At 41.3% G+C, this 17,308-nt stretch overlaps 2 protein-coding genes across 5 annotated transcripts; one reads left to right on the top strand and one right to left on the bottom strand.

Moving 5' to 3' along the window:
• Positions 1 to 530: 530 nt before the first annotated feature.
• Znf189 (zinc finger protein 189) lies at positions 531 to 11,457 on the bottom strand. Of its 4 annotated transcripts, none has more exons than XM_045159323.1 (3): positions 10,935 to 11,457; positions 10,414 to 10,498; positions 531 to 3,234 (listed from the first exon to the last, which is right to left on the bottom strand). In XM_045159323.1, the coding sequence occupies exons 2-3, from the start codon at positions 10,445 to 10,447 to the stop codon at positions 1,505 to 1,507; spliced, it is 1,764 nt and encodes a 587-aa protein (XP_045015258.1). In that variant the 5' UTR covers positions 10,448 to 10,498; positions 10,935 to 11,457; the 3' UTR covers positions 531 to 1,504. The 4 variants fall into 4 exon arrangements, with proteins under 4 accessions (XP_045015258.1, XP_045015267.1, XP_004657028.2 ...); XM_045159332.1 differs by having other exon boundaries at positions 10,414 to 10,495; XM_004656971.2 differs by having other exon boundaries at positions 11,139 to 11,457.
• Positions 11,458 to 11,630: 173 nt separating this feature from the next.
• Positions 11,631 to 17,308, top strand: Mrpl50 (mitochondrial ribosomal protein L50). The gene is made up of 2 exons (XM_004657047.2): positions 11,631 to 11,771; positions 15,546 to 17,308. Exons 1-2 carry the CDS (start codon positions 11,680 to 11,682, stop codon positions 15,931 to 15,933), a joined length of 480 nt encoding a protein of 159 aa, XP_004657104.2. The 5' UTR covers positions 11,631 to 11,679; the 3' UTR covers positions 15,934 to 17,308.

Here is a 17,308-nt window from a genome sequence, read left to right as displayed (position 1 = left end):
GGCCACCTTGAGACTATAGTGAATTCCAGGTCAGCCTGAGCTGGAGTGAGACCTACCCTGAATTCCCCCTACCCCAAGGAAAAACAAAACAAAACAAAAGAAAAACTGGGGAGATTCAGGGCAGGGGTATTTTGTTGAATGAGGTGCAGTTCTTTTTTTCTTTTTAAACATGCTTTTCACTTGGACAGACTTGTTTTGGAGTATTAACTGTATGCTGTGAGTACCTAATATGCAGAGATAGTCATAGTTCTATATATGCATTATAAACTCCACCCTTATATGCACACAGATAGATGTGCAGACAATACTCACAGAGGAGAAGGACATATGGAAGTAAATTTTAGAATGGCTAGTATATCATAAAAAGAGGTCATTTTCTCAAAGTAGTAAGAAGTTAGAATTACAGTTCCAATCACCTGTAATTCTTAGAGCCAGATTATTTTAGAATTGAGACTTGACCTTATTTTGAACCATTCCAGAAAAAAAAAAGTCAAAGTAGATCAAGTAGCAGAGAACACTTAGACAAAGCAGAAAAACCAAATAGTTTTACTAATTAAAATAGATGAATAAATAATATTATAACAACCATTAAGTAAGAGAAGCCCTAGAGCCAGAAAATAAGGATTTTAAAATTGCATGCAAAATGTAGTTGCCACAAAAAACTCAAAACAATACCAAAATATCCCATCTTCCTAGCATAAATTCTAGGTTTTTTAATTTCTAATTCTTGATAACCAAAATATGTTCACTTTCACAGGCTCCTGGTTATGCAGGGATAAGCTTATATCCATATAGTATTACAAATATCTTTCACAGATGGGATGGCACAAAAGAACAGTATCATCTACCACTTTGGGCCCATCTTGAGAGGGTAAGGCACTCCCAAAGATTCCTTGGTAACACTTTAGTCTGTTAATTACCCACAAGATCTTTTTATGTAAACTTAATGAGTTATTTATTTTACTGATATGGGAACCATCAGGCACTGCAGCTGCCTTTCATGAACTTTCATGCCAAACTGATACTCTGAAATAATGACCAGACTTTGTGTGCTTGATTAAAAAATACTTAGGCCCCACAGCTTACATGTCTAATCTTGGGTCTTTGGCATGTATACCCACACATGACAGTACTGGAAAATACAGATCGAAGTTGATAACAGAAGACTCTGAACAACTATTCTAGTGTCAGCTGCTTCCAGTCCCCCTGCACTAATTTAATTTTGTCCTGCAGACCATCTCTCACATGCTCTGCACCTGGGTTCAACTTCTACAATGAAAGATTAAAGAAAGAGGTTTAGAGAAATTAAGTTGTTCTCTGTGACTGTGATAACAAGGGGTAATTGGAAGTCAGTTGCGCATGGCACTGTCCACAATTTTTAGGGTATCAAGAAAGTGTTTGCATGAGGCCAAGCAGAATCTCCCTTATCACTAAGTCTGACACAAGCTGAGCCACACTAAAACTACACTTTGGTAGCTTGTCTCAAGTCCGAACATAGACTGTTCTACACTGACTGCATCCATGTAGTATGCAATTTCTGATGCTGAATTAGAGAGATTTGACAACTGAAGGCTTCACCACAAGCATCACATTCATGGGCTTCTTGGATATTCACCTGTGCATGGATCTTCTGATGGTTGATAAGGCTGCGCTGTTGGCTGAAGCTTTTGTCACATGTCTCACACTTGTAAGGTTTCTCTCCGGTATGGATTCTCTGATGTTGAGTGAGACCTGAATTCCGGCTAAAGGCTTTCCCACACTCCTCACATTTATGGGGTTTATTACCTGTGTGTACACCCTGATGTCGAATAAGATTACAAAGTTGGCTAAAGCTTTTGCCACACTGTCTACACAGATAGGGTCTCTCACCAGTGTGTATTCTCTGATGTTCAATAAGAAATGAGCTCCGACTGAAGCTTTTCCCGCAAACAGTACAAAGGTAGGGTTTTTCACCGGTGTGAATCCTTTGATGTTGTACAAGATGAGCACTAACACTGAAAGTTTTCCCACACTCATCACATTTATATGACTTTTCCTTAGTATAGACCTCCTGTTGTATAACAAGACTACCATTTGGATGAACACTTTCCTTAGCTTCATTTTTGTATGGAAAAGTCTTTTCTCTGGTGTGTATTCTCTGATGCTGAATAAGACCTGAGCTTCTACTGAAGGCTTTTCCACATTCCTCACACTTATGAGGTTTGTCCCCTGTGTGGATCCTCTGGTGACGAGTAAGGTTACAAAGTTGACTGAAACTTTTCCCACACTCTTTGCATTGATAAGGTCGCTCACCAGTGTGGATCCTCTGATGCTCAATAAGAAATGAGCTCCGACTGAAACTTTTCCCACATTCAATACAAAGAAAAGGCTTCTCACCACTGTGGATTTTTTGGTGTTGTATAAGGTATGTACTTAGTCTAAAGGCTTTCCCACATTCACCACATTTATGAGGTCTTTCCCCAGTGTGAATTCTTTGATGTTCAACAAGCAATGAGTTTCGGCTAAAACTTTTCTTACATTTTGTACAGTGATAGGGTTTCTCCCCTGTATGAGTTCTCTGATGCTCAATAAGGTGTGACTTCCAACTGAAGGTTTTCCCACAGTCATTACATTTATGGGGCTTTTCACCTGTGTGAATCCTCTGGTGTTTAACAATACTCCTTCTGTGGCTGAAGCTCTGTTTGCATTGACTACACTGATAAGGCCTTTCTCCAGTGTGGATTCTTTGATGCCTAATGAGGGATGAGCTCACACTAAAGGTTTTCCCACAGTAATTACATTCATAGGGCCTTTCTCCAGTGTGGATTCTCTGATGTTCAATAACAAATGAACTGCGACTAAAACTTTTCCCACACTCATTGCACTGAAAGGGCTTTTCACCAGTATGAACCCTCTGATGTTGGATGAAATGGGCCTTACGGACAAAACCCTTTCCACATTCTTCACATTTATGGCACTTTTCTTCTGAGTTTGGTCTCTTGCGGATAATGTTAGTGTGTCCTCCAAACAGTTTCTCCTCCTGGGCCAAAGATTCCCGTGGTATTTCCCATAAGAAGATTCCTCTTTGTTTATCTAACCTACCAACAAGTTCAAAGCTTTCTCTATCTATTGGTTCCTGGTCAATTTCACTTTTGATTCTTGTAAGTATTACACCCTGTGGTTCCACTTCTTCCTCAATTTCTTCAATCTCCTGCTTCACAGTTGCTTCATCATCCTTATCTCTGTTTAAAACATCTGGTAGATTGTAAATAAAAAACACAAGTATCAGCCAAGCTATTTAATAACATGGAGAAATAATTTGAAAAACCAGTGAAAAGTGTATCTATATGTAGTTTTTCTATTTAAGTTTTATTGTATTAAATTACTTCAATCCATAAATCACTTAAAACAGTGCCTGCCAAAGCATACAAGATTCTTAAATATTATTATTCTTTATGAGGCAAGGTTTTACTATGTTATAGGCTTGCTATGTTGAGGATGGCCTCAAATGCCAGGACCCACATGTTCCTTTTGCTTCAGAACAGGAATAGTTGATTTGTTTGTCACTATGCCTGGCTTATTATTATTGACCTTTTGAGGCAGGGAATCACTATCCCAGGCTGACCTGGAACAGCTCACTCTCTAGTCCCAGGCTGGCCTTGAACTCACAGTAATCCCCCTACCTCTGTCTCCTAAATGCTGGGATTAAAGGCATGTGCCACCATGACTGGCTATTAGTTATCTGATATGCTACATTCTGTTTTTGTAGTGGTAGGACTATCAAGGAAGAAAGGATGAGAAGAAAATAGTAAGTTCAGAAAAATCTAAGATGAGAAAGCATTATCAGAATATGAGCAAATCAAATACTTGACAGTAAAGAATACATCCCATGAAGGATGCTACAATTAATTCACTAACTACAATTTATTCACTGATCCTCAAAAGCATGCCAGATACTATGTAGTGAGCCAGGATTCAAAGACAACACATGAAACTCTTTACAAACGGATGCTGAATACAACTGGAAAGAGAAAATACAACCTTCATGTATAAATAATTCTCAACCCTCTGAAGATATAAAGACCCATGGTTCATTCTCTCTCTCTCTTTTTTTTTCTCCTGAGGTAGGGTCTGACTCTAGCTCAGGCTGACCTGGAATTCATTAAGTAGTCTCAGGGTAGACTCGAACTCATGGTGATTCTACCTCTGGCCTCCCGATTGCTGGGATTAAAGGTGTGCACCACCACGCCTAGCCATTCTCTCTCTCTTTTTCTTTAAACTCTGGAAATCTCTATCACATATGAGAAATAAAGGCCTTGGACATGTTATAAAAACAATATAAATGTCTATGAAAACTCAGAGTAGCAGGCTAATTTTCCATCTTTTGCTGTGTGATATTAGAAGATTCTAATGGCATGAAATTTATATGACTCTAAACAAGTTTGTTATCTACCTTCCTTTTTTTTCAATTTCCTAGTTATCTATGTTTTTTTTTTAAACTTATTTCAAATTATTCCCATTTTACCTGTCCCCTCAAAGAAAAAAAAAAAAAAACCATAATTTCTTTACTCCCCTAAGCAACTACTAGAACTTTGATTTCTTAGGCAGCTAAGTTTCTCCCCCCAAATTTACTTTCACTGGACTCTCCCTTTCATACATTTCAAAAGGAAGAAAAAAAGCGCTCCCTTTGGCCTATGCTACTGGCAACAGTACATATAAAGGCCATTCATGTCCAAAGGTAATTCACTTTTCTTTGAGCAGCTGTTCAATTCTTTCCTCTCTTCTATCAGTCTATGCCTCCCAGTGATGCCTTCCTACTATATGACCTTTATTTTGAACCTGAGATCTTTTTCTTTTTCTTTTAATTTTTATTCTTCTATTTGAGAGCAACACAGAGAGAAAGAGGCAGAGAGAGAGAGAGAATGGGCACGCCAGGGTCTCCAGCCACTGCAAATGAACTCCAGATGTGTGCGCCCCCTTATGCATCTGGCTAACATGGGTCCTGGGGAATCGAGCCTCGAACCGGGGTCCTTAGGCTTCACAGGCAAGCGCTTAACTGCTATGCCATCTCTCCAGCCCTGAAATCTTTTTCTTGATGAAAGGCACCTGACACAAAATCTCAATACTGCAGCCTTTTGTTAGTTTTTTTTTCTAAATTCAACTTTTTCTTATTTAATCTATTCTGCATGTGACAATGAGATAAAGTTTATTTCTAAAACGAAAGGAAATGTCTTATCAAAATAGCAAGTCAAATCAAGGACTTTCACACAGCACCATAGGTATTTTCTCAGTCTTTTTTTTTTATTTATCAGCATCCAACCTTATAGACTACCCCATTTCCCCCTCAAGCAAGGTCTCAGTTTAGCTAAGGCTGATCTGGATTTCTCTCTGTAGACCCAGGCTGGCCTCAAACTAGTAACTCCGGAGTGCTGGGATTAATGGTATACTCCACCACACCTGGCTCCACCCCCACTATTTGACCCTGTTTCTATTTTCTGTGGTATTTCACTCTTTTGGTTCCCTTCCTATTTCTTTGTACTTTTTCTAATAATCACCCTCAGTGATTTCTCTACTTTGGCAACTGTTTTATGTCACTGCTACAGGAATATCTCCTTACTTATTCTATATACATTCTGTACATTACCACCTGAATGGCTTTCAAGTGATCCTTCCTTGCAAGTGTTCTTACAAGAAGAAAGAGAAGTACCTTCTCACTTGCCTACTTCCCATGTCATACGAGGACAAACTAAAATAGTGGCCATCTGCAAGAACAGAAGCCCTCACCAGGAAATGAGTTTGTCACTACCTTAAACATGGACTTCCCAGCCTCTTGAACTGTGAGAGATGAATATCTGCTATTAAAGCATGTAGTCTAGTGTATTTTATTAGGGCAGTTCAATTCAAGGCAGAATAATTCTGATTTCTTGAGACTGATTCTATTTCTAGACCTATTTTAATCAGCTATAATTATGCTCATAGACACTTAAGACAGCCCTGTGTTGCTATAATAATCCTTTTATTGGCTTAAGCTAGCTTGAGTTAATAAACTCTAACTAAAGAGACCTAATAATATGACAGTTGAGAGATAGATGGTAAGGACATAAATGAGGAAGTAAATGAATTTTCGAACTGCAGTTGGCAGAATTCTTTGTTAAAGGGACAGACAATATATTTGTTCCATGTGCTATGTGGTTCTCTGTCATTGCCTAGAAAAAAGTACAGACAGTACATAAGGAGCAGGTGTCTGTGATTCAAGAAAACCTGATTTATAAAAACTGGTTCTGGGACAGGTTTGACTTAATGGCCACAGTGGCTCACTTAACTAAGAGAGGACATAATGGGCTCTTCCTAGTTAGCAGAATGGGAAAATGGGAATTTCTAGTACCATGTTTACTAACCATTAATTGAATAACTTAATAAATAACTGAATAGAAAACATAATCAAGAAGAAAAATGACAAGTTCAAGATCTTGTGCTCTCAGTGACTCTCAGCTCTAATAAAGTCCAATATGACTCATGCAGGCAGAAAAGTCAGTGACACCAAAGAAGCCAAAGAGCTGAGAGATGAAGCTATTGGCTTATCATCAGTGAGCCAAAATTGTAAAGATAGAAGAAGAGTTATGCTTTGAAAAGTAAGCTGAAGTATAGGGGAATAATGTATTGGACCAAGAGAGTAACAAGTGACCCCTGATTAAGACAGCATTTGTCAAGGATGAAGTTGGGATCCAACTGAGGAGGTTGAAGTCACTGTGGAAGGTGAAATAATGAAACTATGGAACACTGTGTATGAGTTGAAATATAGAAGACAGCTCACAGCATAAGATGACAGACGAGTCCATACGGTGTGCTCATATGTACAGGGGCAGGCAGGGCAGGCATTTGCCTGGTTCTATCAACCAGTATGCCATATGTATGAATAAGCAGGCAATGACCCAGCGTAACCTTGGCATACTAAAAACAATAGTGAGCATGGCTGAAGATCAGAGTTGTGTGGAACAAGAAATAATTGAGACAAGAAAGATAGGTAGAAAATGAATTTGGGGTCTGGGATGATAGCTCTGTAGTTAAAGCTGCTTGCTTCAAAAACCTCCTAGGCTAGGTTTAATCCCTTAGAATGCACAGAAAGCCAGATACACGAAGTGGTACATGCATCTGGAATTCATCTGCAATACCAAGAGGGCCTGGTGCACTCATACTCTTGCCTGTCTCCTCCCCCACAAATAAATCAATATATATATCTATTAAAAAAATAAAATGAGGGCTGGAGAGATGGCCTGGCAGTTAAGCACTTGCCTGTGAAGCCTAAGGACCCCGGTTCGAGGCTCGATTCCCCAGGACCCACATTAGCCAGATGCACAAGGGAGCGTACATGTCTGGAGTTCGTTTGCAGTGGCTGGAAGCCCTGATGCACCCATTCTCTCTCCCTCTCTCTATCTGCCTCTTTCTCTCTCTGTCTGTTGCTCTCAAATAAATAAATAAAAATCAACAAAATTTTTTTTTAAATAAGATGATTTTGAGAAGTTATAGTATGATAGGAAATTAAGATTTTTATCCTTCAAGCTTCCAGGAATTACTAGAAGTTCTAAATAGTAAACTAACCCCAAACACTTTGGTGACAATAGACAGAACATATTAAAAGAAAGAACAGTGCCCAGAGTCTAGTTTATAGCTAAAGCAATAATCCAGTTAAGAGAAACTGAATCATAAAATTAACTTATGTACTTACTCAGACACACAATTATTTAAGAAGCATATAATACAGGCCTGGCATTGTAGTAAGTGCTAGAAAAATCAAATGAAAAAGATACAGTTACTATCCCCATGCTGATTACAGTAATGTCTTACAAGAACATATGATAAACTTGGAAGTGAAAAAAAGAGAAAAAGGACCATTAACTAGAAAACTCCCTTGAGATCTTAATGGATTAAGACTTGTCAGACATGAGTTATGTACATGGTCTTTGAAAGGCAACAACTAAGAATTTGGAGCTCAACAGATGAAAGGATAAGGAAACTGACAACTAACACTTATATTGTGCTTATTACATGCTAGTTTGTGTCCTAAGTGCTTTATACATATTAGTTCAATAATACTGACAATAACCCTATGTGGTAGGTACTACTATTCCATTTTTCTGGGAAAAAACCCGAGGCACAAAGATGCAAAGTATTCATTCACAGTCACAAAGCTAGTGACAGAACTAAGATTTAAATATAGGCAGTTAGGCTCTGTGGTCCCTTTCTTAGGTAAAGATAAAGAGTGGGAACTTAAATCACATAGTGAGTACAGATAAAGTCCTCCAAGCAAAGTCTACCTACTGAAAGTCTAAGACCACAAACAGATGGAGGGAAGTAGGTATGAGTTTCAAACAGACAAGGATTGATGGGGAATGTCAGTAATACCAACACTTGGGATGCTGAGACAGAAGGATTGCCATTTTGAGGACAGCCCCAGCTATGAAGCTAGAACCTGTCTCAAAACCATCAACAACAAAACTGTTCTTGACATTGAAGTTATTATAAACCACTTATAAACAAATTTAGAGGCCTGCTGGAGAAAGACAAAAGGCCTAGAGATCATGGAAGGTAAAATAGCATAGACACCCATTACTTACAAAAAGTTGGCTGTGAAGAGAACAAGTAGCAAGTCATAGGAAAACATGAAAAGGGAGATTAAATTAACAAAGGGTATTTTCTGTTTGTTTCTTTCCCCCCATTTTGAAAGGTCATTATTAAAGTCATCAGGGCTGGAGAGATGGCTTAGGGCTGGAGAGATGGCTTAGCGGTTAAGCACTCGCCTGTGAAGCCTAAGGACCCCGGTTTGAGCCTTGATTCCCCAGGACCCACATCAGCCAGATGCACAAAGGGGCAGCACATGTGTCTGGAGTTTGTTTGCAGTGGCTGGAGGCCCTGGCACACCCGCTCTCTCTCTCTCTCTCTTTTTTCTCTCTCTCTCTCTCTCTGTTGCTCTCAAATAAATAAAAATAAACAAAAACAATTTAAAAAAAATAATAAAGTCATCATCATTAGAACAGAGGTACTACGGGTAAATTCATGGAATGTAGCTGAGGTAAGATGGATGCTTAGCATGAGCAAAGGCCTAGATCAGATCTCCAATATCAGATTAAAAAAAAACAATAAGGGATATAAAGAAGAGAGACTGGAGATAGAAAAATGAAAGGAATGCTAAGTTTCTGGTAAAAAGATGGAAGCAGCTTTAAGTGTGAGGATTAAAGTCAGAGGGACTGAGAATCCATACCTAGTAGCCTCTATTTTCTCAGTGAAACAGAAGATGAGGCCTACAGATGGAAAAAGTCCACGTTCTGAAAGAACTGCTAAAACAAACAGAAAACAAAGGTGCACATACAGGACATGAGGCCTTTCAGTGAATTTTTCCTGCTGTAGTTGGCTACTACATAGGAGAAGAAAAAAGGACAGATTTTATAACAAACCCAGGACTCAAAGTTTTCTGAATGAATGGCAAGAAAGCATGTTGTAAATTAGGTGAGGTCAAGAAATGGTTGAAACCCTAGAAGAGAAACAAACATATCAAGGAACAGAAAACACATTAACAATGAATAAGTTTAGGTGGAAAGGTATGGGAGAGACGGAAAGGTAAGCTGCCATTAAGCGCTAAAAGGGCCATGTATACCTGTTTTATATAGTAAACAAACATCTACTGTTGGAATATGTGGTCAGGGAATAGATACTAGGTTTTCATTTGCCCATTTGAGCAAAATTTAAAAAGGTATGGTCTATCACTGATAAAAGCAGCTAAATAAATATGCAAGGCAAGATCACTAACATCTACATGATCAAGAGCCACTGAAGCTCATGTAGTAACTAGCTTAAGTAGAGAAGACTGGAACATGTGGAAAGGATATGTGTGAAGGGGGAAAAAAAGAGCTGACAGATGATGGCAAACAGAAACTGAGTGGGAATGGGTGGTGGGTACAAGACCTCAAAGGATATTTTGTTTGAAGGAGGAAAGCTAATGTTTTGGAAATAAAACTGGAGAGCTGGAAGAACAATTGTCTCACTTCCAGCCTTCAGACAGAGAGGAAAATGGAGGATGTGGGAGGCTGAGCATCCCGTTTGAGGGATTGCCAGAGAAGTAGTGTCCTTGGAAAAGTGCCAGGTTGCAGTTAGGCTAGGAGGGATAAGGAACATTGTGTGAAGAGGAATGGGGGGGGGGGGCGCTCCAGAAGGCAGAGTGAAAAGGAGTGGGAGGAAAACAGTGGGAGGAGGAACCGGAAGGAAAGTACTAAGCAAGATGGGAATGAGATCAGGAAACCAGAAAAGCTTCTTGCATTTCGGTCACTATGAATAAACTACGCATAAAAATGTCATAGGAACAATTAATGTCTGAATGATTTGGGTCTGACTGTTACTACCTTCTGAGATACTATAGTTACATGCACAGCAGATTCTTACCCAGCGAGACCAGGTTTCCATAATTCTCCATCATGACATCTTTATACAGACTTCTCTGAGCTGGGTCCAGATAATCCCATTCCTCCTGAAAAAAAGCAGGGACATCCTCAAAAGTCAGTAACTCTTGAAACAGTACAGTTTCTGTTGTCTTAAGGACAATTCTGCCATTTTCGGCAATCACTTGCCACTGGATAGGAGGGACATGGTAAGAGCGCTAAAAGGTCCCAATTCTAGGAACTGACAGGCATTTCACATTAAAGGCAACTAGGCTAGATCCTTGCCTTCCGAAATAGTTTAATGATTATGCATTAATATCACGCTAATATGTTACTTTCAGGAAACTGTTCCCAAGGCCTCTGCGGGCTCCTATCGCTTCACTGTCCCCCTAAAATGTTCTTTCCACACTAGCTTGTAACCCAATTCAATTCAATTCAGTTCCGTCCCATCGGATTTTTTCCCTTAAATTTAGGCAACGTATCAGGAGCAGAAGACACAGAAGAGGGTCAAAAATAGTGCCTCACCTGGAGGAGCTCACATTCTTAATTTTCTCCAGCCGATTTATCAAGTCGCTCTTGCAAAAGGGGAGCCAGCCAGCAGGCAGTTGGTCAGTGAGCTGTACCCCTGAGCACCGGGTACACAGGCGGGAGACCAGGGCGGGGAGAGGTGGTGGCGAGGCCTGGCTGCCCTAGCGACATAACGGAAATTTCCCCCAAGTAGCAACTGACCTTTGGCTCCAGCGGGGGGCTTGGAGATGCCATCTCCTGGACAGAGGCTAGATGCCACACAGAAAGAGGCTCTGCTGAGGCCTAACCGGCTGCTGGAAAAGAGGCCCGACCAAGACGAGGCTCCCCGGCTGGGTCCGGCCAGGTCCTGCCTCGGTCCCGGAGCGGTCACGTTCCCAGGGGCATAACAGATGCACTACCTGGCTGTCTCCTAACTCCGAGGCCCCTCTCCGGCCCGGTGGCGCACTGTTCCAGCCCTCGCTAGAGCCTCCTCGGGTTTGCCAGTTCCACCTCCCTACAGCCAAACAGCGCTATGACTGCCCGCCCCCGGACCAGAAGGCGTCACCCAGAACCTCCCCCGGACGCCCTGCAACTACAACTCCCATCATGCCTAGGGAGTGCGCACGGCCAAGACTCCACAGGCAACACCAAAACAGGACTTCATTTCCCAGCGTGCAAAGGGCGAGGGCGACGTTGGGACAGACTAAGCTGGCACCCGATTGGCTGAGTCAACAGAGAGGCTCCGGGCGGGCGGTCCCCCAAGATGGCAGCGCTGTGCGCGTCCCTCGTTGCTAGAAGAGGCTTCGCGTGGTTAGTCCCGGCTGCGGCACGCAGAGGATTTTGGTCTCGACCCAGGTAAAGGTGAAGGTTGCTTAGTGGGTTAGGCTTGCTGAAGTAAAAAGAGAAACCGAGGAATATGCAGAGACGGGTTCAGACGCGACCCGGGTAGAAGGAGAAGGACGTGAGTCGGGGTTCCGAGTTCAAAAGCGTCAGCCTCGGTTCCTCTGAGCGGTGGGGTCCATTCGCGTCCCCGGCCCGCCTCCGTTTTCCTAAGGGAGATGCCGAGCCGAGCCCGTGGTACTCACTCCCTCCTCGCGCTTGCTGTCTCGTGGGGAGCGGGAGCCTGGAAACGACCGGGAGAGGGCTGGGTGAAGGAACCTGTTTGTAACAGGGATGTCCTTCGGCGGAGTCGGAAAGGAAGGGCAGCCTGCTGCGTTTTCATTTGTTGATTCATTGAACAAAGGATTTCTAGTAGTTTTGAAATAATTAAAAATTTTAGGTTTTTATTTATTTGAGAAGGAGTGAGAGACAGAATGGGCACGCCAAGGGTCTCCAGCTGCAGCAAACGAACTCTAGATGCATGGGGCACCTTTTGCGTCTGCCTCATGGGGGACACTGGGGAATTGAACCTGGGTCCTTTGGCTTTGCAGCCTTAACTGCTAATCCATTTCTCCAGCCCAAACAAGTGATTTCTAAATACCTTTGGGTCGGCTTATGCTAAAGAATCAAAGTCTTCTCAGCGCCTAGGGCTGTGACAGGTAAGGAGCTGTGTAAGACCCCCCAGAATGAGCACCCCACGCTCTGCCCGGAAATGGTGACATCCCAAATCACTCAGGAGAAACGGTCTTGATGCAAACAGCAAGAGGATTTTTATTCCAAGCGCGCTGGGGCCCACAGTCATACACCACGCAGGGGTAGAGGACTGCAGAGCCCCGAATGCAGGAACAGGACAGTTTTTATAGGGTTTCTAACAAAGCCTGTGCATTAGACCGATCATTTTTTTTTTAACATCAGGGGTGCGAGCCAGTCAGTTTGTGCCACTCCATAGTTTCTAAGCCAATTAGTTTAACTTGTTCAAGCCCCTCGTGTACCAATCAGTCTCCTATGACCTTGGTGGTCAGCATTTGCGCAGGTCCTTGGGTGGGAGTAGCAGAGTGTGGTATCAGTCTCCTATGACCTTGGTGGTCTGAGGCAGGCTGCTACGGCTTATGGTGCGGGCTACTAAGGCTTGTGGTGTGGGCTATTAAGGCTTATGGTGCAGGCTATTTACAGAAACCAAATAAGTGGTTTACTTCATTACTCATTTCCCATCCTTGAGGGCTATCTCATGCCCTTTTTACCTAGTTTTATATTAGGAGCGGGCTCTGCTTCCAACAGAAAGTAAAGCCTGCAGTTTGAGGTATGCAGGGGCCCGCTTAAGCTCCCTTTGAAGCGTGATAGTATTTCTGGGCTTCTGAATTCTTGGGCCTTTCAGCTGAAGCCCACAGAAGAGAAGTTCTCAAATTCACAAAGCAAGTTATTGGCAGAGTTGCATCTAGAACCCACGTCCCTTAACTACCTAGCTAGTGTTTTCCCACCACATCTTGTGGGAGTGCTGTTTTTATGTATAGTGGGAACCTCAGGCTACCTTAAGGTTTGCACTCCAGTAGGATTTTTGAATCATCAGCTCACGTGTTAGTTGGTTTTCTGGTCAGTGTTTCGCTCACTCTTGGTAGTTTTAGTGTCTATACTCCAGCTGTTACATATACAGTGATTAATTAGACCAAATACCTGTCCTCACAAGACAGTATGTTCCAGTGCAGGAAAAGATGAACAAATATGAAGAAAGCTATAGCAGTGTAAAAGAACTGAAGGGCTAGGAATATGGTTCAGTGATACATAGCTTGCCTAGTATGCTTAAGGCCATGGGTTCATGTCTCAATATTGCCACCCCCCCCAAAAAAAAAATTCGTAGAAATAAAAGATAACTGAAATGGAGGGAATGAATTACATTTCCATTTTTCTGGAGCTCGTATAGTATTTCTCAAGTCCTTCCTGTGGGCACCATGGTAGTGCTCTTCTTTCTGTGAAGCTTGTTAAGTGGTCCCTGAATACTGCCTTCAGTGTACTGAGCCTATACATAATAAAGCTTACATGAAAGTCAGGCTGTGCATAATGGAGTTTCTGATAGACAGGCATGGGATGAACCACTTCTGCAAAGCCTTGGGCGTTTCCCATGTAGACTGAGACCTACAGATCTCCCAGATGAAGCCTAGTACCCTCTTGGAGTTCGGTTCAGCAGCATTCATACCTCAAGAAGTAGAGCTACATTCTTTTTTTTTTTTTCCACAGTAGAGTTTCACTGTAGCCCAGGCTGACCTGGACTTCACTATGGAACCTCAGGGTGGCCTCAAACTCATGGCAATCCTCCTACCTTCCAAGTGCTGTGGTTAAAGGCATGTTCCACCATGCCCTGCTGCAGAGCTATATTCTAACTCCATGTCATAGTCCTTGGGTGGCTCTTACCAGTGCCCTACTCAAACGGAGAGCCTTCATCCTCTCCATTTTAAAAAAACAATTTTTTTGTGGGGAACATAAATAAATGAACATACTATAATTTGTGTAACCATCACGCTATCTTTTTTTTTGTCCCCTCTCACCCCATCCCACTGAGGACCTTCTTTTATTTTTTTTAACTTTAAAAAAATAAGTTATTTATTTGAGAAAGAATCAGGGAGGGAGAGAATGAATGTACTAGGGTCTTGGGCCACTGCAAGTGAACTCCAGATAAATGTGCCACCTTGTGTATCAGCTTTACATGGTCACGGGGAATCAAACCCAGGTCATTTCTGTAGAGTTGGGCACTTCTAGTCAGATGCCAATTCTGGAAACAGGATTTTTGGTAGTTAACAAACAAGAGCATTTAAATGGCATGTTAGCCAGAATCCCATCCATTGGCTCTTATAATGACTGCTTACCAAGGAGTTACCAAGGTTTTCAGGGAACCTCCACATTAATAAAATAGGTCTTTATATATTAAAGAGTTTGCATTGTGGTGCAGAGGTTCTCAACAGAGACATTATTGCCTACTGAGGACATTTGGTAGTGACTTTTGGTTGGTGTGACCATCCAGACATGTTGTTAAGCATCTTGCAGTGAACAGTATAGCCCCTCACAGCAAGGAATTATCTAGTTAAAAATGTAAGTACATTTGGGACTAGGAATCCTGAACATGTAAGCAAAGTAGAATGTAAATAAAATTTAAAGGTGGGTAGGAGATAATATACCCTGTGAGCAATATTTAGTGAAGATTGTAGGAACTTACATTTGAGTGGGGCAATCAGGTTAAATTTCTTGGGAGGCTAAAGTCTTGCTTTAGGACTTAAAGCATAAGTAAGATTTCCATAAAGATGAAAGACTGGCATTTAAGAAAGTATATAACAAATTAACAAGTATTAGGAAAGTGAGAGTGTGCTTGGGAAACAGAATATAGCTTGGTTTGAGTAGTCCAATAGTGCATTTAGGAAATTAGTGGGAGGAGATTTTAGTAATATATATTAAGGATACATCTCACAGGATTAGGAATCCTAGACAGAATAATTCCCTTTTGTTTTTCACCCACTCGTAAGAATTCTTAGAATATGTAGAACGCATGTTTAGCTTTTGCTTTCTGTTTGTGCCACTCATTCAGTTATGAACACTTGAAGGATAAGTGCCTCTCTTACTCTTCTTTATGCCCCACAGTGCTCAGAAAGTAGTAAGTATGCAAAGTACTTGTTGATTTTATTGCTAGGCAAGATTCAGTCAGGTATTTGGTAGCTTTATTAACACTGTCAACCAAGACTCACATTGTGGTCTTTATCATTCCAGAAAAGAGGAAGAGCCAGTGGTGGCTGAGGCGCCTGAAGAGGTGAAAAAAGAGCCTGTCCTGGTGTGCCCAACATTACGGAGCCGAACTTACATACCACCTGAAGATCTCCAGAGTCGTTTGGAATCTCATGTTAAAGAAATTGTTGGTTCATCACTTCCTAGTGATTGGCAAGATGTCTCTCTGGAAGATGGTCATATGAAGTTCAGTCTGTTGGCAAATTTGGCCAATGACTTGGGCCATGCAGTGCCCAACTCCAAGCTTCACCAGATGTGCAGAGTCAGAGATGTTCTTGATTTCTATAAGGTTCCTGTTCAAGAGAGATCTAAATTTGATGAACTTATTGCCAGTGATTTGCCTCCCAATTTGAAAATCACTTGGGGTTACTGAGCAATTCAGAAGATGAACGTATTGGAATCATTGTTGTTCTGCTTAGTGAAGTGACTGGTAATTAGGTCTGAAATATTACCAATCAGAACTATTCTCAAAACCTCCCATTTCAGTCTGACTTTTTCTACAGAGAAATACATTATCTTTTTCTCACAAGGAATTAACAACAAAAAAAGTTACATTTGCTGCCTCCTTCCCCCAGTAGAGTCAGGTCTTATTTATGGAAATTTCTTCTTTTTTTTTTTTAAGCTCCATCTCACACTAGTCCAGGCTGGCCTCAAACTCACAATGATCCTCCTCCCTCAGCTTCCTTAGTGCTGGGACAAAAATGAAGTGTGGAACTAAAGGTGTGCCTGGCTTTATGGAAATTTTCTTTGTCAGGATACGAATTAACTTCAGTTTAATATAGGAAGAAATGACAAGTTCAGATTTTCCTTTACTCTTCATATAGATTTAAAGTAGTACTTGCAAGAAAATTTTCTAATCTTGCTAACTGTAATATTTAAGTTAGAATTTCTATGTATAATATATATACAAATAAGGAAAAAACATAAAAGTCTGTGATATTACTATAAAAACTTGTTCCTTTCACTGTTTGTTTTACCTCCTGAGTAAAAATGGTAGAAAATAATACTGTGCATTCTGGATTCATCTCTCTTGGAATTTAAGTAGATTTAAAAAATCATTTTTATTTATTTTCAAGAAGAGAAAGAACGGGCATGCCAGGGACTCTAGCCATTGCAAGTGAACTCCAGATGCATGTGCCACTTGGTTCATCAAGCTTTATGTGGGTACCAAGCAGTTGAACCTGGGTCATTAAGCTTTGCAGGAAAGTGCCTTAACCATTAAACTCTCTTTCCATTCCCTAAAGTAGGTTCTTAAAGTACATTCTGTCTTTAATTTGTGTGTATGTATGTCCGCATGCACACATATATGTACATGTGTGCAGAGACCAGAGGAGGATGTCAGGTATCTTCTCTCATTTTTCTGCTTTATTTCCTTGAAACAAGGTCTCTCACAAAACCTGGAGCTTGCTTTATTGTCGTGTCCTGTCCTCCCCTACTGTCAGACTGGCTAACCAGTGAGTCCCAGCAGTCCTGTCTCTGCCTCTCCCTCCAGCAGTGGCATTACAGGTGTGGGCAGCCATACTCTGTTTTTACATAGGGGATCAAACTTGGGTCCTGATCTTTACACAGCAAGCATACTGGCCAACGTGCCATCTCCTCAGCCTCTGTCTTTAATGTTTTTAAGGTAAAATTTGCTTTTATAGATGTTTTGCTGTTTCCTAAATGTTAGTATAATTGAAAAAAATTAAAATACCTAGAAACTTTTGAGTAACACCTTTTGAGTAAAGTAAGAGACTTGCCAGATTGCA

This window comes from Jaculus jaculus, chromosome 1 (genome assembly GCF_020740685.1).
Source record: "Jaculus jaculus isolate mJacJac1 chromosome 1, mJacJac1.mat.Y.cur, whole genome shotgun sequence".
NCBI classification, from domain to species: Eukaryota; Metazoa; Chordata; class Mammalia; order Rodentia; family Dipodidae; genus Jaculus; species Jaculus jaculus.
This window is presented reverse-complemented; position numbering and strand designations above follow the sequence as displayed.